Source organism: Cygnus olor, chromosome 1 (assembly GCF_009769625.2).
Source record: "Cygnus olor isolate bCygOlo1 chromosome 1, bCygOlo1.pri.v2, whole genome shotgun sequence".
NCBI lineage: Eukaryota > Metazoa > Chordata > Aves > Anseriformes > Anatidae > Cygnus > Cygnus olor.
In genome coordinates, this window is record NC_049169.1 from 153,315,481 (window position 1) to 153,338,224 (window position 22,744).

Below are 22,744 nucleotides of genomic sequence, written 5' to 3' on the forward strand. Positions count from 1 at the left end.
GGCCCCGTCGAGCCGCCCTTAAATGCCGGCCGCCCCCGGTGCCTTCCCTCTGTCCCGTCCCGTCTGTCCGTCTGTCTGTCCGTCCATCTGTCCGTCCGTCGGTCGCCCCGCGGCCGCCAGCAGCGCGCCGGCCCCATGGGTAGGTGCTGGGGGGGGGGGGGGGCGGGCAGTGGGACCCCCACCCCGAGGGGGTTTGGAAGAGGGGGGTCCCCAGCGGGATCTCGCAGTGCCTCGGCTGCTCAGGGTCCTGTTTAACAAACACGGGGCTCCTCAGGATTTCTGGGGGTGTTCCTGCAGTTCAGTCCTTGGGGGTGCTGGGGCACGCCGCGAGCAAAACCCCGTCTTTTTGCTGGAACTGGTGCAAAGTGCAGGATGCTCTCTGCTTGGGGAAGGCTGGCCAGGCAGCTTCCCATGTTGAAATGTTGGCTGTCTTACATGATTTGTATATATATTATATCATATTTAAATATATAACGTATTATAAAAATAATGGGGTGTGCGTATATGTGTGTGTATATATAATGGTGTGTGTATATACGATGGTGTGTGTGTATATATATATGAGGGTGTATGTAATGTGAGATGGTATGTCAGTGCCGACCGTTCCTGTAAAAGAAGAATAAAGGTGTAAAGTCAAACTGGTTGACCAACAAGTGTCTCAAACACCAAAGTCAGTTAATGTTCTCTGGAAAATGTCTCTGCCAAGTTTCTTGCTGAGGTAATAATCTTACCCTCTAGTAACAACAAAAAATCTAACAACCAACTAAAAGTTCCATCACTATTATTGTTAGCAGTAGTAGTATTGTTATTATTGTTATTATTATTTTCCCCAAGGCTGAGCTAACAGATGGGCGTGAGCTGCTCAAGCAGATGTTCCCTGTGTGTTACAGAAAGTTTGCAGCATGGTGCACATGCTCTGGAAATGACAAAAAGCAGAAATAATCAAGGAGTTATGAAGATAATCTCTATTGCTAATGCTTAGTTATCATCCCATATATCTGCTCACGAGTTGTGTGGGGGACATTGCCAACAGCTTTAACGAGCTGGGTATTTGCATGTGCCCTGACATTGGTATGTAAGCACTTTCTGGATGTTACTTGATTTTTAGGAAGATATATTCTTGAATTATATTCATGATATGTCCTGTCTTTACAGTGAAGATGGCTGTCCACTTCTTTCCACTGAAGGAAAGAATCAATTTGTTTTAACAGTTTTCAAAAGGAACTTAATTACATTTTGTGCCAAACACCATAGTGTTGCTGTCAGCTCTTCTCCTCTGTTTTGAACTATGGACTAAATGCTAGCAAACATATTTTTCTTATAGGGATCTATTATGAGCACACTTCGTTTGCAGGCAGGGATTTCAAAGTTCACATCTTGTACTTGGTCTTATCTTAACGATAATGAACTTGTCCATGTGGTGCTGTAGGAAATGCTGACATCCACTCCGTGGGCACCGTGTTTATCTGCAGCAGTGCGAGCCCAGCCAAGCGTGCCCTGAAGGACAGAGCTTGTAGGGGCTGCAGGGCGCTGTCTGCAGTTGCAGCGCTGCTCACCACACTGCTGTGGTGCTTTGCATCATCAATCCTTTTTGATTTTTCCCCTGGCAGTGTATGTGAGTCCATGCTTAGCCTGAGAAACAAAAGGAAATCAAGTTTTTTTTTCTAATAACCTTTTTGCACCATAAGAATTCTCCCTCTGACCGAAAATTTACGCATCTTGAGCGTATGTGTGGTTACCGAACAATACCATGTTTGCTTTTCATGATTTGTTTTAAGCTGAGTTTTTCCCATTCTTTTTTGCTTTGAAGAAGTCTTACTCAGTTTCCATTAACTTGTGTTCTTTCCCCTCCCCACAGCTGCAAAAAGTAAGGACACAAAAAAGGTAAGTACTGCTTTCTCTTATGCTATAGCAAGTTGCTATACTCACTCTTTGGATTACTTTGGGTAACTTTAGCTGTGTATGGGGAAAAAAAATAAAAAATCCTGTAAACATAAGATAAAAATACTTTACCTATAAAGTAATGCGTTACTGGCCAACACAAACACAAGATAGCCTGGCAGCTCCCAACATCCCAGCTAGACGTTAGTATGCTCACCACCCTGATAAGATGTCTGAAGAGCCTTTGTTGGCTGGACAGACATCAGCTGGGAGCAGAAGGGTCCCTGGGGCTCATCCTTGGTGCTGCTGAGCTGTCAGCATCTGCTGACTCTCCTCTGGGACTTGTTTACCTCACGGTGTTAGCAGTCTTCCTCGTGAATCTTTGAACTGTTAATGACACCTGTCTCAGCAGTCCTATATCTGTCTGCAGCCTTGCTTTTCTTATCTTGCAAGGCTTTACTCTGCAGACTTTCCCTGCAGCTTTCACACAGCTTCCTCAGCAGCTGAACTCGAGGGTGTGCAGCTGGGTGGTGCCGGGCCTGTACCTGGGATGCCTTGCAAAATGCAATGGGGTTGTCACCTCTTCTGTGGGGCAGCTAGTGCTTTCTGGACAATGGGGATGGCAACAGCAAATGTGTCAGTAGATGCGTGTGCATGCACACGTATAATGCAGCAGGGGCTTGGGAGGGCAGTATGGTGTGAAACACGGACACGTTATCAAGGCATAACAGCATATTCGTTTGTTAGAATCGTCCTGGGGAGAAAAAATAACTTACCTCATGAAAGACCCCGATGGTTCCCCATCGACTGCCTCAGGAGCGGTGCTCTCAGCCTGCTCCCGACCCTTTCCTGCCAGGTCCCTAGCAGGGAAGTTCATTGCAGAGCACAGGTTTGCGCTCTTCGTTAAGGCCTTCGTTGCGCTCAGTGTTGCGCTCTTCATTAAGGCCCTATCCACAGTCTTTGCTGGTGATGTGAGCTCTCTGATTTTCCTTCCCCTTGCCAGGCAGGGTTTCCCCGTACCAGGTTTCTTTCTTTTCAGTATGCAGACTTTTCTTTGTTTCACCGAAAATACGGCTAGTCTGGTTCCTAAACCCTCACAACGTGAAGGCGAACAATGCCATGCTTTTTCTTCTCCACACTTCTTAAATTTCATGTTTCACTTCTGAAATGTTTTAATCCCTCCTGCCCCCCAGCAGTTATCATCGATCCTTAAAATCTGCATTGCTTTTTCTTTCATTTTTAGACAGTTGATACATACACTTTTATTTATTTTAAAGCACCAAAGTAAGAGACATCCAAAGATCTGCTTTGCTTGGCTTTTTGACACCATGTTCAGATGGCTTTTGGTTTCCCAAGTCCTTGTAAGGCTGTATTGCTCCTAGCTGAAGTAGTTTCCACTTGGATAATGTTTTAGAAACGTTTCTCAGAACTTAAATTACAGATAAAAATGGCTTTTATTTCCTTGTACAGAAAATATTTTAGTGTGTATTTCTAAAAACTTAGAGCTGACTGATCTTTGCAGTTAACTGGGTTAAACCACAACAACAGTCTAGGTGAGTCACTGAAGTGGATGCGAATTGGCATAGCTTTAAGGACAAAGTCCTGAGTTTTATTAAAAAACTGATTTTTGCAACTTTCAGAATTAAAGCCTGAGAAAGTAAGTTATGGAGAATTATATCAACTTGTACTTCTGGTATATTTATAGAAATGGTATTGTATGTTCATCCACTAAGAAAAGAATGTGATCAGAAATTAAATTTCCAGTCCTACCACTTGTGCTAAATTTGAAGCCGATGGGTGCTTTTCCACTCCGCCACAATGGCAAGAGCAGTGTCACAAATTGTATTACGGCTATCATGCAGATGCCTATCACAGCAGCTGAAGGATCAGGAAATCTGGCAGTTAGTGCCATAGATTAAGAGCAACATCAGATTTATTGACAAGAAATGGGGGATTCTTCATATAGCAGAGAACATGCAAGAATAAGGAGCTTTCCTGAGATTTGTTTGAAGGAAATGTGTTCATCCCAGCTGGAGGTATTTAACAGTAGTGCCAGGCTTCTAATTCTCTTGTGGTGCTGGGGTTTGGGCTGTTGGGTTTCTCTTCCAAAAATGTTGGCTTTTTGCTTGTGTTTGGTTACCAGTCAAAATTACTGCAAGTGTTAGATGCTTAAGATTTCAGATGCATGAAGCACAGAGCTTGGAGGTCCAAGCTTGGAGGTCCAATATAGCCTTGCTAAAGATGCCATGCGAAGGGCAGATGAGAAGTGTGTAGAGCTCTGGGGATAGGGAGGGGAGGTGGGAACTGATCTGGATTTGGGTACAGAGCGTCCTTCCCCTGCAGCCCATGCAGCCTCCTGATGCCTGAGCATCCAACTGCTCCTGCAGGGGCTGTATGGATCTCAGTCGTGCAGCAGGTCACAGCACACCGTGTCAGTCTGTTGTATTGAGCTCACGCTGTCTGTCTCTTGTCTCCAGCCAAACTGCTTTGGCTACCCCTTCAGCATCTTCTTCATCGTCATCAATGAGTTCTGCGAGCGGTTCTCCTACTATGGCATGCGAGGTACGTCCCACGCCCTGGGTCTCCCTGAGCCTACCGTTCCCCAGCCCTGATGTTGGTTTGTAACCTGCTATTTTATTCTCCCTACAGCTGTGCTCGTTCTGTATTTCAAATACTTCCTGCGCTGGGATGACAACTTTTCCACAGCCATCTACCACACGTTCGTTGCTCTGTGCTACTTGACGCCGATCCTGGGAGCACTCATAGCAGACTCCTGGCTGGGAAAGTTTAAGTGAGTGCTTACTGCCCACCCCAAAAAAAAACTCCAAGATTTTGTTTGTCCCCAAAGCTTGAGGTTTTAATCTATTCTTAGCTCAGATCTGAAACTGCGCTAAGGGTTAACAAACATTACAGGTCTGCTAATCAGTTAAGGGTACTAGTCTGTTTTCCATGTTTTTGCATGTTTTTCTCCCAGCTGGACAAGATGCAAGCCTAAGTAAGGAAGGGTTTTCACCAAGCTGTGATAAGATAGATACTGGAGGTATAATTGCACCAGATTGCATCTTTAACAGATGCAGATAGCCAACGAAATGGTGAAATTGTATGTTATCTGTATGTTGTTAAGTGAAACTTTTAGAATATATTCTAAAGTATCCTCTCATTTCGGTATTGACTTAACATCTTAGTGGGAGGTTTTACTGAACTGCAACTTTTTAAAAGGACAAACTCTGTTTTTGCGTGCATGCAGTCACTCCGAAGTCATGCTGAATGTCGTGCTCCAAAGTGTTGCCAAATTGCTTCTAACAACCTGATCTGGCTCTCCTTTACCGGTGTCATGATTCTAATAGCGTTTACTTTGCCAGAAAAAGCCCAGTAAAGATTTTTATTGAGGGTTATGAGTCAGGAATGCTTGTTGTCTTGTCAAAGGTCCTGTAGCGATTAGAGATGAGGCAGGCTGCGTTGTCTTCAGCCCCTGCCAGCTGTGCTCTTTGTAGCTGGCCTGAATGAGAAGAAGAGGAAAAAAAAAAAAAGAACAAAAAGAAACAGAAAAACCCTTCTATTTTGTCTTTTACTTGCTTTATCAAGATGGAGCTTTGCAGACCTTGCATCCCTTCCCTGCTGGTAACTGTGCACTGGTGCTGCAGCTGCCAGACTCCTAGCAGGAGCTCAGTAGGACTGCTCAGAGCTTAGCACTGGGACTTCAGCTCAGCAAGAAAACACATGCATTTGGAAAATGATCTAATTGCTTGCTGGTTTTAATACATAGGTACCTTAAAACACCATAGGGTGCCGTTAGGAAGGCTGAAATAATGCTTGTATAAATATCTATGATGACAAGAGCCAGAGGAGGTTACCCAAACTTTGTTAAACACTCACAGGAGAGCCTCAGTCCTTACACAGTCCATGTGCCAAGGAGCATGCTGGGATCTGCTCCAGATGGCGTTAGATGTGAAGTTCTTGGGGAAAACAGTACAGAAACTATAAAAATTACTTTTCTTTTTTTCCTCTAATTGAGTAATATATATGCAGTGCCAATCATGAAAGTACTCTCTTCACAGCATGCCTCACAAATAAAAACCACAAGTTTTTCCCTGGTCAGCTCAGGTTCCTTTTCCATCGGAAACTTTTTCCTGAGTTGTTAAGCCAAGCAACTACAGAAACCACAAGGAAGTGCTATTTTAAAAAGTTTTGTTTTTTTTTTTTTTTAATTTTTGGTAGTAAGTACCACTACATAGCACATTTAGCTTCACTGTTGCCCCACTTTGTATAGATCTATACCTTGATAAAATGAAGAGCATTTATCAAAATTAGGTGAATCCTGTTTTAAAGTGAGAAGAACTTGGTCAATGGGATGAGTGATGCTTCCTCTGCTGCTCTTGTATCATGGTGCTCCAAGCTTGCTGTGAGGGTTTCCTGCCTTCATCAGACACATTTGGGTTGGTCTAGGTCCCTTCATTCTCATGGGCTGCTCTGCACTTGGGACTGCTGCTTCTGCGATCTGTTTTTGAAATAACCTGGCATCACTGCATCTTATTTCTCCTGCGTATCCTCCAAGCAAACTTGGGTCTGTGCCTGTTGAATGGAGTCCCAGCCACAATAGCAGCTGAACATGAGCTATAGTCAACTACTTAAGTTCTAGCAAAGTTCAAATGGAGAATGTTCTTCCATACAAGAAAGAAGAATTTGTCATCTTGCTTTGCTTAGTTAAACAGGGCTATATAAAATAATTCTGTTAAACAAAATAGTTGTAGTAGAAATATTATTGTGACAGAGGTATGCAGAAAGAGTTTTTACAACAGCTTGTGGTAAGCTGAGTCCATAACTTGTCATATCTGTTAATTATGCTTCTTTGTTAAACATCTTTGGAATAAGCAAAAGTCTGCATTAATTATGTGTATGTATGCACACATAATTGTCAATGTATATAAAAATTTATCTCCTCTCTTTATAACAGGACCATTGTCTCCTTGTCCATTGTCTACACGGTTGGGCAGGCAGTCATGGCTGTAAGCTCCATCAATGACCTGACAGACCACAACACAGACGGCACTCCGGATAGCATTGCGACGCACGTGTGAGTTGCCTTGTACACGTGTGTTCTCCATGTTGGTGGGGGGACAACTTAAGCCTTAAACTTACGCTACCTGCATTTCAACTGTCTTGCAATCAGCCTTGTATACATGCTGTAACTAAGACAGCAGAGAGATTTCTTTTTTCATTTTTTCCTACTTTGTCCTAGTGCCCTGTCTATGACTGGCTTGATTCTCATTGCACTGGGCACTGGTGGCATCAAGCCTTGTGTGTCAGCGTTTGGTGGAGATCAGTTTGAAGATCATCAGGTAAGAATATATTTCAGATTTTTAGTCATGTACATGTTCATATTAATGCCTGACTATTATAGTAATCTGATGTACGTATTTAGGCAAGTACCTTATTTTACAGCTTCCTGAATAGCTGAAGAACAAGGTAGATAACTATTTGTCTTGAACTGTGCAAAGAGTTGCTGATGGTTCAGTCTAAGCCTATCAACATGGCTCTGGCTAATCCTTTCTAAAACCATTTTTGTTCTTACTGTAGGAAAAACAAAGAAGTAGATTCTTCTCTATTTTCTATTTGGCCATTAATGCTGGAAGTCTCTTATCCACTGTAATCACACCAATTCTCAGAGGTAAGTCTAGTCATTTATTCGTAAAATAGTTAAATAGCAATAAAGGATGAGTGTTGGATTGCAGTCACGTAGGCTTAAATGAACAGGCAAATCAGTCTTCGCATTTTCTTCTATGTCATCCAACTTCTTATGGATGAGCAAAAAAAAAGTTTCAGATCTGAATTGCCTTCAGATCTAGTACTTCTAAAGAGATACGCTGAAGCCATCACAACTTCTACGTCTAAAGTATGTTTTAATTCCATAGAGGTACAAATACTGCACCTCCTCCAACGCCTTTAAAACTATAACTAAAAGTTTTATTGTTTGGTGGGAAGGGAGGGTGAGAGTGCTCCACTCTGAAAGTGAGGAGTATCCTAAAGGGTGGCCATACAAAGTAGGGAAGCATTTATGCACATGCACACACACTGTTCCATTTGATAAAGTAAATCATCTTATATGATCCAGGGAGAAGGTTGATTTCTTTTCTGCTTGTAATGAGCAGCATGATTCCAAACGAGAAGCAGACCAATTCACTGATCCATATGCACAGAGATTTTCATTGCAAGCTTATGTAGATGGGGTAGGGATGTGCTTGGCATGAGTTTGAGGAAGGCTGTTTTTCTCAAAAGCAAGAAAATAGAACGCAAGCTCCGGAATAATCCTAAAGTACTGGACTGAAATTCTGGCTTTTGGATTCTTTGACAGCAGCTGAGTGGAACAGACCGTGTGGAGCATTTTAGGTGCTTGCTTAATGCAAATTCTATTCTTTCTCAAAATGGAAGGAGATATGCAGATGGTACAACATGCAGCTTGCTTCCATGCTTATACAGGGTGAAAAACACCTTGGAAAAACTGGCAAAAGCAGCTGAGGAAAGTGATACCATTACTTTCTGTGACAGCTTAACTAAAAAGATAATATATAACTCAAACCAACACATTAATTAGCTGCAAGCTATTTTTTTCTAATGAAATGATTCGTTTCTCCTTTAGTAGGGGTGTGGTGAAAATTATTACTTTTAGTCTTTTGTTACTTTTCCCTGTTAGTTACTACATCTGCACTCAAAGCATCATTTCAGCATGTGTGCATGAAGCTTATGGAAAAATAATCACCAACTACTGGCCAGGGGTGTGTTTGTGTGCATATTTTTCACAAGTTACACTTGTTATGTTACTTATCTTCACTTATGAACTTGTCTCAAAACCTTTATAATCTAGGGCCTTTCTCCCCAAGAACGTGAATTTGGCCATTTTTAACATGATTCTTCTTTCCCCATGTAAAACTAAATGTAAATCTCCTATGAGGAAAGGCTGAGAGAGCTGGGACTGCTCAGCCTGGAGAAGAGGAGGCTCAGGGGGATCTCATCAATGCATACAAATACCTGAAGGGAGGGGGTGAAGAAGATGGATCCAGGCTCTTTTGGTGGTGCCCAGTGTCAGGACAAGAGGCAGTGGGCACAAACTGGCACCCAGGAGGCTCCCTCTGAGCACCAGGCAACACTTCTGTGCTGTGCAGGTGTCGGAGCACTGGCACAGGTTGCCCTGAGGGGTTGTGGGGTCTCCTCCTTGGAGACCTTCAGAAGCCACCTGGACGTGGTCCTGGACAGCCTGCTCTGGGTGTGGCCCCACTGGAGCAGGGGTTGGACCAGATGGCCTCCAGAAGTGCCTTCCAGCCTCTACCATTCTAAGAATTTGGTGATAAATAATTCCCCTTCCCAGTGCTATAAGGCAAATTGGATTCTGGTCATCCATCCTGCTAATGTCACCAGAGGTGTTTCTTATTCTTGAGTCAACAATGAATGGAAAGAGTAGAAACCCTACTTAAAACATTGACAGCAGACCCTGGGACTAACATTACATTGTGTTTCAGCTCAACAATGTGGCATTCACAGCAAACAGCAATGCTACCCACTGGCATTTGGAGTTCCTGCTGCCCTCATGGCTGTTTCTTTGAGTAAGTTGAACTGTGCATCTTGCTGCTTCAGCTGTAGATATGGTTAGATGATAATGATTTCCAAATAATAAGAAAGTGATTGAAATCTCCAGATATCAATCTCTGATATGAAAATTGTCATGTAATATACCGTCTATGTTGCTTGGTCTACTGGGTTGTATAAATAAATGATCTTTTGAATGTAGCATGAGACCTCAGGGAAGATGTGGTTTCCAGAAATTATTCATAGCCCAGCACAGTGAACTATGCAAGGTAACTGTCCTTGCACTGGTGAAATACCATACTGGTATGCCAGTATTTATCAAGCTATTGCATTTTTACTAGCTGTACCACAGATTACGCCCTGAGCCTTTTGGCTGCAGTACAAAGACCAAGAACTTGGTGCCTAAAGAAGCAGCTTTTGGAGGTTTTGTCTTTGTTTGTTTGTTTTTCTCTCCCGATGGAGTGGCTGGTGTATGCCGTGGTATCCCTCTCCATGAGGGACCTGACCAGGAGGCTGCCCAGGGTGGGACACCAGCTACCATTGACCCCATCTTATCAGTGCACCCAACCCAGGGCGACGGCAGCTTCGGGTGTTTGCCCATTGCCTTGCCCAGCACGTGGGAGGGTGAGGCCAGGGAACGTGTCTGTGGGAGCTGTGAGAGTGCTGGCAAGTGGTGTAGTTCAGGTGAAACCTCACGTGTCCCTGTGTGATGTGAGATGCAGTGCCCTTGGCTCATGAAAAGGAGTCATTAAGCTTTTAATCAGATGCATCAAGGCCAATGAGAAGGTCCAGAGTGGTTCTCATTTTGACCATAACTCATGTCCCACTGAGGATGGTCACTTACCCCAGGAGTTTTAGGATTTACTCCTGTGTCATAAATCATAGTAATCTGCTGATACTAATTTGATTTCTTTTACCATGTAGTAGCATGGCAATAGTCACACTCATTCCTCCTTAAAAAATTTACTTTCAGCCTGATGCAATTTCTTAATTGTTAAGGTTTTCATACCTTTTTTTTTTTGCCACTGTTTTCAGTTAATCACAAATTGCTTTCTGTTTGCTTATTGTAGTTGTGTTCATGATTGGAAGCGGAATGTACAAAAAAGTTCAACCTCAAGGCAATATAATGGTTCAAGTTTGCAAATGCATTGGAGTAAGTAGTGCTTGTGCTCCCAGAAAGCCTGACAGGAATTTTCAAAACTGCTCAGTACACTTGCCTAGAGCAGAAATCTCTCATATTATGAGGAAAACTTATGAAGTTTTCACCTCTTCTTTCCAGAACACTTCTTACTGGTACCTCCAGATTTAGACTGCCTTTTTTATTTATCTGTCTTTGTTTATATCTGAATTTACACACACAGAAGACAAAGCAAGATATTAATCACATGTAAAAGCTTATTCCAACTTCAGGGAATCATCCTTTTGCTCATTTATGTACTTTTCTGTAGCCCTGTGGGAAGACAGGCAAGCGTGCAATGACTTGAGTCAAGAACAGAGGTGCTAGTATATCTTATCAGCAAAAATATATTGCTTAGGAAAATAAGGCATTGTTTACAATGCAGAGGTATATTGAGCGCCACTGTATTAAGGAGGTCAGGGGATTATATCTCAATATAGTATATACTGATATATAAGTATCAGTATAATAAATACTGATATAAGGAAGCCTGCAAGGAAGGGAGCTAAATCTGCGCGAGTAGCACTGCACATCCCACACTTGGCAGTGTCTCAACTCTGAGATCAGGGGACTTTTCATTTATGAGCTTCTTCATTCCCCACACAGATCTGCTGGCTTGTTACAGCCCAGACCATTGCTTGTCTCGTAAGCACTGCCGAAAACAAATCTCTGTGTGTGACTTTTGCTGCCTCTTAGAGTGCTGCCCCTAGAGCCCAGCCCAGCTCAGCCATGCATGTTATGAAAGTTTGTGATTCCTGCAGGACTATATTTGTGTATATTCAGTATCACGGAATTTCTACAAGATGCAGTTTTTTATAGTGAAATGTGTTCTCGTAGCCATTCATCTCTGAAGAGCTGTGCAGATGACATTCTCTCTTGATTGCTATATGTGTTAGCCTTAAGTAGGCAGGCCTTCAAGACCTAACAGCTACCCACATTTAGAGCTACTCAGAGTAGCTCTGAGCTGTTTGGTTTACCTAGTCCCATGTGCACACTTCACTGGATAGGCAATACGAAGCCTTACATTCGTTATTCCTGTAGATGCTTAGAGAAGGTAGCAGAGGTCTCCTTTACCTACGAAACAGCTGATAGATAGTCTTACAAATGTTTGAAATGTCATTAAACAAAGTTCTAATGGTCTCTCCCCAGTTTGCCATCAAAAACAGGTTCCGGCATCGCAGCAAGGAGTATCCCAAGAGAGAGCACTGGCTAGACTGGGCGAGCGAGAAGTACAGTGTAAGTACTGTGTGAGCACTCCTGTGCCTCAGCATCCTCTGACTCTCAGCTCCTATGCTGTCTGCTCTGATCCATTGCTTTGGGTGCTATGTAAATAGTTTTGGGCCTCACAGCCATGTAGAAGTTGATGGCCTTGTGTCCCATAGTCCCCCGACCACGTCCTCTGCTCCCTGACCACATCCTGTGCTCCCTGGTCTCCTGTCCACCTTGCCCTCCTGTCAATGGCAGTGCAAACCTTAGTCTTTTCCCTTTATTTTACTTTTGCCTATGTGTATTTTTCACATGTGAAGTGCATTCCTCAGTTCCCCATCATTTGAATTCCTCCTACACGGTGCTGCTAAAACCTACCAGGAAAACAAAGCAGTGGGGAGCTAAACCTCCTGCTGCTGTTGCAGTGTGGGCATGGCAAGAAGCACAGGCCTTTCTGCTATCAATGTCACCTTTAACCAGCAGCCCTCCCCACACCCAAAAGCAGACCTTGTACTTTTTAACAGAAGTCAGCAGAAGCACCCACAACATCCAAAGTTCAGGATGTGGGTAAACACTGCATGAGAGGTCTTGTGTCTCCACCTGCTGCTGTGCGGTGAACAGCAGTGGTAGTGTCTGAGGTTTTTCACTAATTCCTTTTTTTATAATTCTCCTTTGCTGCAGAACCGACTGATTACTCAGACTAAGATGGTGTTGAAGGTGCTGTTCCTTTACATCCCTCTCCCCATGTTCTGGGCGCTTTTCGACCAGCAGGTAAAGCAGAAATGGTTTGGCTTTGCAGTTCTAGCTGTGCCATGTTGCTACGTGTTCTGGAGTCACTGCACCTAGAAGGGTGCCTGTGTGAGGGTGGAAAGCACTTCTCTGCAGATTCCTTACCCTGATTATAATGCACTGTGGTTATTCTGAGTCAACGTTCACACAGTGTCCTGTGGTCCAAGAGCAGCCAGCTGAAACCCAATTTATCTGGGCATTCCCAGTGACTCTGACCTCAGCCTCTCCAAATCTTGTGCAGGCCAGCATGTGGAGGATGAGACAGTAATCTAAAGCTTTCTTGGCTCCAACTCTTCTTCGCTGTCAGTTGAGATGCAATGCAGGGTCCTAGTGTAAGTGCTCTGGAAACCCAGGGAGGAGATGAGCTGGGTGCCAGCCTGCTTAATCAGAGTGATTAGTTTGTCACACGTACCTCACACCTTTAAGCATAAGCTTCTAATTGTGTTGGATGGAGTGCTCACGACCCATGAAAGCAGGTTTTCATAGTTTCAGGTATTGAAGTATGAATTTAGGAGGGTATCTGAGAGAACCGGTGCCTGAAAGCTTTATCTAAGGCAGAGCACATTGAGTTTGGTCCAGCCTGGCTGCATCATGCTTTTTTACCAGTGAGCTGTAACTATGAGTGTGCTCTGCTGCGATCAGGCAGACACCTTTCCAAACACTTTACTTAAAACAATTCAAGAGGAACTTTGGGAGACTGATTAACTGTGGGATTTAATTCTCTCTTCTTCTGTCAAGGGGTCAAGATGGACACTGCAAGCCACCACGATGGATGGGAACTTTGTAGGTTACCATTTTTTTTTGCCTTTTTTCCTTAACATTTCCTTTTCCTATCAGTTTGGTTTGTTGTCATAGCACTAAATCCTATTTATCTTTTTTCTTTTCCACCAGGGAGCTATTCAGATTCAGCCAGACCAAATGCAGGTATAGTAATCTTCTGCCTGACAATCCTAAGTACTTCCCAAAGATGATATCCATATATTATTGCCCTTCATAAAAAGGACTTTGAAGATACTTACTTTTATCCCTTATTATGTTCATCTTTAACAGACTGTCAATCCGATCTTGATTGTTATAATGGTGCCAGTTGTCGATGCTGTGATTTATCCTTTAATCAGGAAATGCAAGATAAATTTTACGTAAGTTGATGTGTTTTCCTGACTTCAGCAGAGGCTCATTTTAGTGGTTTCTTTAAGCTGCTCTTCTGGCCCTAAACAAAAGCAAGCTTCCAGCTAAGGAAAAAATAATGCTGTATTTAAAGTGGGGTTAATATTTAAAATAATAGTAATAATAAAAGGACTTTACAAATGGTACATAAAGGCACCACAGCCTAGAGGAGAAGAATCTAATAGCACAGTGACAATGTGAGTTTTCTTCAAGCTAAGGGCAAAATCTTTTGACTGCAGGAGAGAGGCTATCTACTGGTAGTGTTTTCCACTAATCCTTTTTCCATGAAGTAATGAAAAATTTGGGGTGGGGGGTGGTGCTGGGCTGGAAATACTTTTCTTCATTTGTAGACACTCTGAATCAGACAATTGTTGCCATAAATAAAATATCTACCTTAAATTTACCCTTACTGTTTAACTGAATGTCAGTAGATGTCTCCCAATTCAATATATTTCCATTCAATATTTTGACTTAAACATAGCAATATAGACAAAAGTTGCTATCCTTTTGTAGAAGGTGTAACTTTTTGTCTTTTCATTGTTTCTGAGCTACCAACTGTACTGGATTTTTTTTTCTTTCTGTAGATCAGATTTTCCCAACTCAAATACGGAAACCTAACAGCAGGTCTGTTTAGATGATGGTTAACTCTAGAAATGAGCCCAGTAGATGCAGAGTAACAGGTTAAGATGCTGCAGGGAACTTAATTTCCCAGCAGTGTAACTCTGAACTAACACTAAGAGCTACTTGGTGTAGCTGAATACTTTATCTAACATCAGCCCTTTGGACAGTGACAATCTCCTAGCTGTAGTCATTTTAGCTTCCCGTTATGGAAAGGAAAACCAGCACTTAAAGTTTTGAATTAATATTTGTCTTAATTTGCATATATGTTTTGTTGCTGTACTAGGCCTCTGAGGAAGATCACTGTTGGCATGTTCCTTGCTGGACTGGCTTTCATTGCTGCTGCCCTTGTGCAACTGCAAATAGATGTAAGTTCAGCCTTGTGCAAGTACTGAATACTTATACTTTGTTGTTAATGCAGAACAGTCTGTTTAAGGTGAAAATGAGCCAAATATGATGCGTAAAATACTTGTAGCCTAGGAACCAGGCATGTGATCACAGAAGTAGTGGAAGGCAATATATAAAGTATATTGCAATACAGTGTGATTAGCATAATAAAGCTACCTATGAACACCATACTGCAAAACATCTCATCTGCCGTTATCATAAATCATGCATTAAAGGCAACCTCAGGTCTTTAAACTGAGATTTAAAGCTGAAAACCAGAGGTTTTCCCTACCAGGGAGCTGCTTTTCATCTCTGATCTCTTCTGACATCTAAACTGGAGGTGAAGTGTGAAAGGCCACAAAGTGTCATCATACCATGAGTAAAAATGATTCTTGTTTAAGGCAGGACTCATCACACCTAGCTTTGCTTGCTTCAAAGGGAGGTGTCATGCCTGAAAGATGTAGGTTTTTCCATGTATCTGGGGAGTCTGACACTTCTGGGCAGTGATTATGGTATCCCAAGATCTGAATTGCCATCCAGAGCTGTCCTCCTGTCTTCACGCACTATTGAGATAAGGTGCTCAGCTCTTAAAAAGCTTGAGTTAGGAATGAGGAATTCTCTCCTTTTTGTCTAAGTTCAGCAGTGAAATAAGCCTTATACTCAACTCTGTCTCCAAGTTGAGAGTAAAAGGTTTGGCCTTCAGTGGGGATGGATGCATCCTGAATACCCTGTTCAGAGGGCCAGAGCATATCCACAGACATAACATAGATATGTACCTGCACTGGGCAGAAGCATGGCCAGAGCTGGCAAATTGCTTGACTGTTGCACAGGAACTTTCTGCAGAAGGGAAGATTTGGACCTTTTTTGTTGTGTGGTTGTACCTGAAGAGAATGAAAAAGACAAGTAGAGGAAGGTCGAGGCAGAACTGCAATACATACAGCTCTTGCAGCTCTTGAGGCTCTGCAGGAGCAGAAAGTACTTACTGTTAGATCTGATGGAAAGTGGAGTCTCCAGAAGTTGCTCAGTTTCTTTGGACTCTCACACCACACAGTGCCTGTATGTGCTTCTGGCCAGTTCAGCAGCACCAGTGCTGGGAAAAAGAGTCAGAACATTGTACAAAGAAGTTCAGAAACCTAGACCCCCATAGGATGTGGGAGAAGACTGCTCCCTGACCTGCAGAGTGGCCTTGATAGCAAGACAGCTTGTGAGACTAGCAAATACAACAGTTATTAAAATTGCATCCCTACAACTGATAACCACAGATCATCAGGTAAATGGTAATCTTTGTCATGAGGTAAATAGGAGTGCAGTAATTATAGTACCTTTTTCATGTGACTTAAGATAGAGCACTGATTTCACTTCTTTCTATCCTACAGAAAACTCTTCCAGTTTTCCCCGCAGCTGGGCAGTCCCAAATCAAAATAATAAATCTAGGTGCTGATAATGCAAGAGTAACATTTGTACCTGAGAATTTGAATGTGAGCGTAGAACCTCTGCAGGGGGTAAGTAGGGGGAGATGGGGAACATCAAGCCACAAAACTGAATGGAGCAAGCCAAAGTCGTTCTTAACTAATGGCTCAAAATCGATTCTTTTCTATTTTTTTTTCCTCTATCCATTTTAAGCATTTCTTCCTCTTGTGGCATAAATTGTTACTGAAAGCATACCAGGAATAAAGAAATAGTACCTATTTCAATATCCTAAGTAGAACAAGTTAATATACTAGTAATATACTTAGTAATGGCTTTCAACTAATTGATAACTTTGCTCTTGCTGAAAAGGTGCCATTTCTTAACAGTAAGAACAGCCCGGACTTAAAAAAAAATAATAATAATAATAATAATAATAATAATAATAATAAAAAGAAATCCATCCATGTCTAGGAAGTCACTGTGCTTACTGTAAGAGATCACATATGTGAACAAGGAGATTTTTGTGTGGCTACATTGTTCAAGCTGCAGACCTTGCTGTCAAAGAACCTTTTCAGGTTATTTTACAGCAGAGTTTTGATTGTTAGCTCTACTGACAGCAGAATGCAGTGGAGCTGATGGACCTTTTAAATAATGGATGCAAGGAAGTCTTAGCAGCACAAGTATATTCTCTGGTAGCCTGCTGCCCTGTTTCCATATGTGAAGTTTATATAACCATGATGATCACCTGAATATGAAGGATGTGAAATGTTCTACTCCCTACTGTAGATGTTTTATAATCCAGGTGTTTTGAATTGAATTCTCTACACCTATAATATATTAACATGTTTATTAAAGAATATTTGCTTTCCATATTTTATGCTTCTGAAATGTAGTTAGAATATCTAAAATACATATCCTGGTAATAGTTGTTTCTGTTATGCTGAAAAGACAAAAGATGCAAAAGATGCAATTTGGATTAGCATCTTGGAGGAGGAGGGGTCATTTGGAAAATGCTGCGCTCTACTTAATGCCATTGCTGTCTCTATTGCTAAACAGAATTTTGCTTGGTGGTGGCAAACCTGATTTAGCTGGATAAAGAAATACACAGGAAAATGTAACAGCTCTTCCATAATGCTCGTAGGAAGTTTGTAGTACTTTACGACTATTTTCTTCCTTTACACAAATGTTAAATATTGATCAAACAAAATTAGTGTCTGACATAGAAAACTACAAAAATGGAAGTTAGGAGATGCTCGTGATCTCTGTTACTTCAGAAGTAACATCCCCGTAAACTTATGACCCACTGAATCGAGCATTTCCTCAAAGGTATAGGCAAATGCAGTTGCATGGAAATTCACAGCAATTTGTCTTCTTTGTAGACGGACTACAGGACGTTTGAGATTTCCCAGTTACAATCTGTAATGGTAGCCTCTGGAAGTAACAGTGCAATACTAAATGCCACCAGTGCAGGCGGAAACCGTTACACTCTCACAGTTAAAAATACGATGTCGGGCATTGCCACTCAGTGGGTAAGTCTACCTAAATCCTAAGAAATACGTTAATGTCTTAGCAACTATCTATGTGGAGTGTGGGAAGCTCAGAGGACAAGCTCTGGGGAGCCTCTCTTTTGTCTTGTTTTCCCTCTCCCTCCCTCTGCTGCCTGAGGGAAAACTGCACCAGTGAGACTGAGCTGTAGAGAGCAGGGCAGGATGCTGGGACAAAACAATCCTACAAAGGAAACGAAAAGACACTTGGCCAGCTTAACTTGACAGTTTCAAAGAGGCTTAAATATGTGGCCTTACAGCATTTTCTAGTAGATACGTATCCTAGTAGTAACCTAGAGGTAAGGTCTGGAGTCTTGCCCTGAAGCCTCTATTGGCTTTCGCTTGTATGTAATAGTGCACATTTAAGCTGTTCACTGATGCTTATTAAGCCTCTTAATGGTCTCTTCCACCAGCTGCTTGACAATGTCACATCAAAACCAGAAGAAGGAAAGAATCTTATCAGGTAAATTTTGTTTTGCTCCTCAGCTTTGCAGTGGTGCAACTACCCCTTCAATCTACTTCTTGGGTGGACTCTTGCTCAATGTCACTTTCTATACTGTAGGAGATCTCCATTTGCTGGACCCCTCACTCAGATGCTTAGGGGGTGTAGGAACTTCCAGAACACAATTCATCTGAGCTATCTTGCATATCTATTTTGGGTATAATTTAGCTAAATCTTGGAAGTGAGTGTTTCACTCTACTGTCTAGACTTTTTTTGTTGTTGTTGACAAGCACAGATATAGATGTCTACCTCCTTTTAATCTCAGATAAGAAGTATCCTACCACTTGTCTGTTTTTCTTCCACGTCTTCCCTTTGCAGATGCATTTGTTACTGACTGAAGTAAATGCTTGCTTCTGACATTTCCCTAAGCAAGCAGTGGGATGATATTGGATCTAGCTTGCTTCTTGCATTAGCCATGTCTTAAGAGATTTACAGTTCTTTCAAAAGTGTTAATTTTCAAAAGTGAAAGGGGAAGGCTTTAATACTCATTGTGCTGCTAATATATAAACTAAAACCTCTATTCTTTGGAATACTAAAAAAAGTATTCATCACTTTTTATTTTACAGATTCATAAACAATTTGCCTTGGACAGTCAATGTCACTATGGGTGATGCGGATTTTGGAGAATTGATACCTCTCTCTGCCAGTAATTACGGTGTATTTTCAGGAGGCAGGTAAGCATTTCCCGCACCTTAATCTAACCACTTAAAGAAATAGACATACTTGTCCTTGGAAAAGGACATAGAAGCTTTTTATGTACTACACACAATTGGCTATACCTATGGACTGAACTGTGGTCTTTTCTTTCTTCAGAACAGATAAGATTGTGGTTTCTACAAATGTAACTAACTGTACAGGTACTTCAAACTCACTTGGATTTGGCGGTGCATATACAATTATAATTAATGAGGTGAGGTGCTGTTAGATGGACAATAGTTCTTTTCATTTTAATATTCTTTAATTAAAAAAACACTTGAACAATTATTTATCTTGCCTTTAATTATACGTATGGTAGAATTCTCATATGTTAAACTGTCTGAACATAAACACTTCATTAACAAAGGTAATGATGAGCATGATACTGATATAATGCAATAATTTGTGTTCATCACTAATGGCTTTAAATTCTTAGCCTTACTGTACACTAAGGATTTGCATGAATTCTGCTCTAAAATAATTACTGCTTTACACTTTGCTGTGTGGTGCTTCATACACAATATTTTTACTTTCCCAGAACTTTGTGTACGTATATATAATTACACAAATGATGTAGAACTGTTTATATTGCCCTTAGTGTACAGACTCGTTATTGCTGTTCCTAATGTGTCACTTTAATTTTCAGTGTTCTGGAAATGTTGCTGCATTAAACTACAGTCAAGATATTCCACCCAATACAGTTCATATGGCTTGGCAGATCCCTCAGTATTTTATTCTAACATGTGGAGAAGTAGTCTTCTCTGTAACTGGGCTGGAGTTTTCATACTCACAGGTAGGTTTTGCCACTCAGAGCCCTCTAAGAGTCATGAGTTAAGTCCTTACCCTGGTACAAATCAAAATCTTCTGTGACCTCTTGTTTTAAGAGGAGGTTTCATCATTGTTCAAACAAAGCAGTGATATCTTTAGAGTCCCCTAGAAGGACTGTAGGCTGGAGCAGAATGGGCTTGTTTCACTAAGTATTCAGTGTTCTCCATGGAGCTATGCTGAATTATATCACATGAAGATTTGATCACCAGTCCTCAAATTACCTGACATGTGACATTCCGTTGAAAATAAGTGGAACTGTATTGCTGCTGTAAAAGCAAATTAGAGACTTCTCAATTATAAAATGAGACAGTACCTTATCTTCAGGGTTGCACTGGCTTAATTATTTTTTTCCCCACACAGTCTTTAGCAGCAGTTTAATTATACACTCTGAATTGCCCTGTCTTCTAACTTCAATTTGTACTACTAGCTGTGTGTTTCTTCCCTTAATTCTGAGTCTATATACTGCAATGGTGGGAACATAAGTTGTGGATTGCTTGACTATGATGTGCTCAGTTTCTTCATTTGGTGTGTATCATGTGAGACTGAGCCAAACGTAAAATGTGCCTGCTACTTGGTGTGTACAACGTAGGTGTTATAGCCACTATTAGAAAGCTCTTGTTCCTCAAAGCTTTCCCTGGGTCTGTTTAGTTCTGTTTAGAGAACCAGTGCTTGTTATAAAGTAAAGAATGCTGTAAACGTCAGAAAGTGCTAGCGGTGTTTGACTAAAAATTAAGTGCCTTGTCTCTGTAGGCCCCGTCTAACATGAAGTCAGTGCTGCAGGCCGGATGGCTGCTGACAGTGGCTGTCGGTAACATAATTGTCCTTATCGTGGCTGGAGCATCCAAACTCAGTCAGCAGGTAAGCGCACAGGCAATTGGTGTACTACTATATTACACTACTAAAAAGCAGCCCTAATACAGAGGGGAGTCACAACCAATAATCCTCAGCCATAACTTTTGAATATCAGCTATTACAGTGGAGTTGTATTTTCAACTGGAATACACGAGGCTGAAGTATTAGGTAGAAGAGTTTACCAGTCAGCTGTAGAACTAGTCTCACTCTCCACCCAGGTCAGTAGAAACTTTACCCCTGCCAGCCTGGTTTAAAATGAGACTGCCTTACCCTCTTGCCCTCTGGCCAAAAGGAGAGGCTGAATTTCTTCTTCAATCTTTTTGGTCCATTCCCACACTTCCAGGAGAAGGGTACTGTTAAACTTTTCAGCATGCACAGGACTTTTTCTTTTCACTTTTCAGTGAAGACAGAACAGTTGACAGGGTCTCAATTTAGAGATGCTTTAATATTTGTTGTACACATCTAATACTTGTTCCTTTAAGTCATACACTACTGGTTATGTGTGCTCAGTTCCACATTTGGAATTAACTTAATTCCTTGCAAATGGTAAGACGGTGTATTTCTTTGAAGGAATGACCATTGATGGCTTAATTATATATTTGTGTTTTGTTTTGTGTTTTACAGTGGGCAGAGTATGTGTTGTTTGCTGCCTTGCTGTTTGCAGTTTGCATTATTTTTTCTGTCATGGCTTATTTTTATACCTATATTGATCCAACTGAGATTGAAGCCCAACTCGATGAAGAAGAAAAACAAGTCAAAAAGGATCCAGACTTCCATGAAAAGGAAGTTGAAGCTGTCTCTCAGATGTAGAAGGTGTATTCAAGAGCACTTGTAAATCATGGTATCCCATTAACTGTCCATGCAGTAAGAGGAATCAGGGTATTGCTAACAGCACTGGATAATATGCCTCATTGGAGATGTTAAGAAAAAACTGTTCTGACTTTAAATGCAGCCTCTTGAATCAAGAGGAAAAGATTAATCTATTGTACAGAACATGGTATCCTGAAGAAACTCCCGCAGAATTTGCACTCTTAAAATGTACCTCAAGCTCAAATACCATAGCATTAAAATGTTGGAATTGCACTTGGCACTATTAGACCCTGTGAAGAGCTGTATTTTTGTACTACATTTCAATTTTATATCACGAGAGAAACAAGTATTGCCAAGCAATAGTAATTGAAGCCAAACTGTCTGCATGACCCGTCTACCCTCATTGTTACTTGAAAGCAGCAGGTCACACGTGCCTTAAATTCTTTTGTATGTCCTTAAGGATTGTGGGAGCAAAGCTCCTGGATTTCTCAGGTTAAAATGTTGTCTGCACTCCACATAGCAGTGACTTGGACATGCACTCTGGTGTTCTTTGTATGCCTGTTAACTACCCATTTGACTCCTGGTATGTTCTTAATTAAATGTATTAATGAGGTGTCCACTGAGGTAAACAGACAATGGCAAATGATATTTGGAATAACAGCAATAAAACTTGTCTTGTAACAAAATATTGAAAGTGGGGTAAGAGTACTAATTTATTTTTGTTTATTTTTGTATGTTTGTTTTTGTATGCTGCTGTCTAGACTGCCAGGGTGCTAGGATGGTCTTTCACGTATCTTCTGTTACAGAGAAGATAAGATTAAATTAATCTAATTAAAAGTCAATAATTCTAACTTCAGTCATTGCAGGTAGACAACAATGTGGTTCTTTATTTCAGACAAAAATACTTTTTTAAAAAAAATGCATTTAAAATTTGCACACCTGTCTGACCAGATAGCTACAGGAGTGTGTACATCTTGTGTGCTTGCAAATATTTCAAATATACTGTACAGCTTCCACGTTGTTTCCTATTACTTGTTAGCTCAGCCCAATGACTCCTGACCGGGGCACTTAAAACTGCTCATGGTCAGATTCTGTGAACTGCATGAATCCAGTCCCTGCCCCTTGCAGTTCTTGAAAGTGAGCCTATTCACTGCACGATGCTTTTAGAACTTCCCTATAGTTTTGGAAAAATGTCTGTACAAAATTGTGCTTTTGTTTTTAATTTCTGAAATTAAATTCCTGGACTTAATTGCACACCACCTATAAATACCATTACACATCTTGACACAATGCTGC

The 22,744-nt window shown here is 41.4% G+C and overlaps 1 protein-coding gene across 1 annotated transcript; it reads left to right on the forward strand.

Annotated features, from left to right (window-relative positions):
* On the forward strand, positions 1-22,464 carry SLC15A1 (solute carrier family 15 member 1). The gene is made up of 23 exons (XM_040538318.1): positions 1-139; positions 1,859-1,884; positions 4,359-4,443; positions 4,531-4,672; positions 6,836-6,955; positions 7,121-7,220; positions 7,459-7,549; positions 9,396-9,479; positions 10,533-10,615; positions 11,789-11,875; positions 12,527-12,616; positions 13,373-13,417; positions 13,526-13,558; positions 13,685-13,773; positions 14,706-14,787; positions 16,183-16,308; positions 17,596-17,745; positions 18,174-18,223; positions 18,829-18,936; positions 19,076-19,172; positions 19,605-19,751; positions 20,537-20,644; positions 21,263-22,464. The coding sequence occupies exons 1-23, from the start codon at positions 136-138 to the stop codon at positions 21,446-21,448; spliced, it is 2,133 nt and encodes a 710-aa protein (XP_040394252.1). The 5' UTR covers positions 1-135; the 3' UTR covers positions 21,449-22,464.
* Positions 22,465-22,744: the final 280 nt, after the last annotated feature.

What these genes read in the sequence shown, in the direction of transcription:
- SLC15A1 (XM_040538318.1), top strand. An exon ending in GGTGTATTTTCAGGAGGCAG is followed by an intron (nt 18,937 to 19,075) that starts GTAAGCATTTCC and finishes TTCTTTCTTCAG; the next exon opens with AACAGATAAGATTGTGGTTT. An exon ending in TGGAGTTTTCATACTCACAG is followed by an intron (nt 19,752 to 20,536) that starts GTAGGTTTTGCC and finishes TTGTCTCTGTAG; the next exon opens with GCCCCGTCTAACATGAAGTC.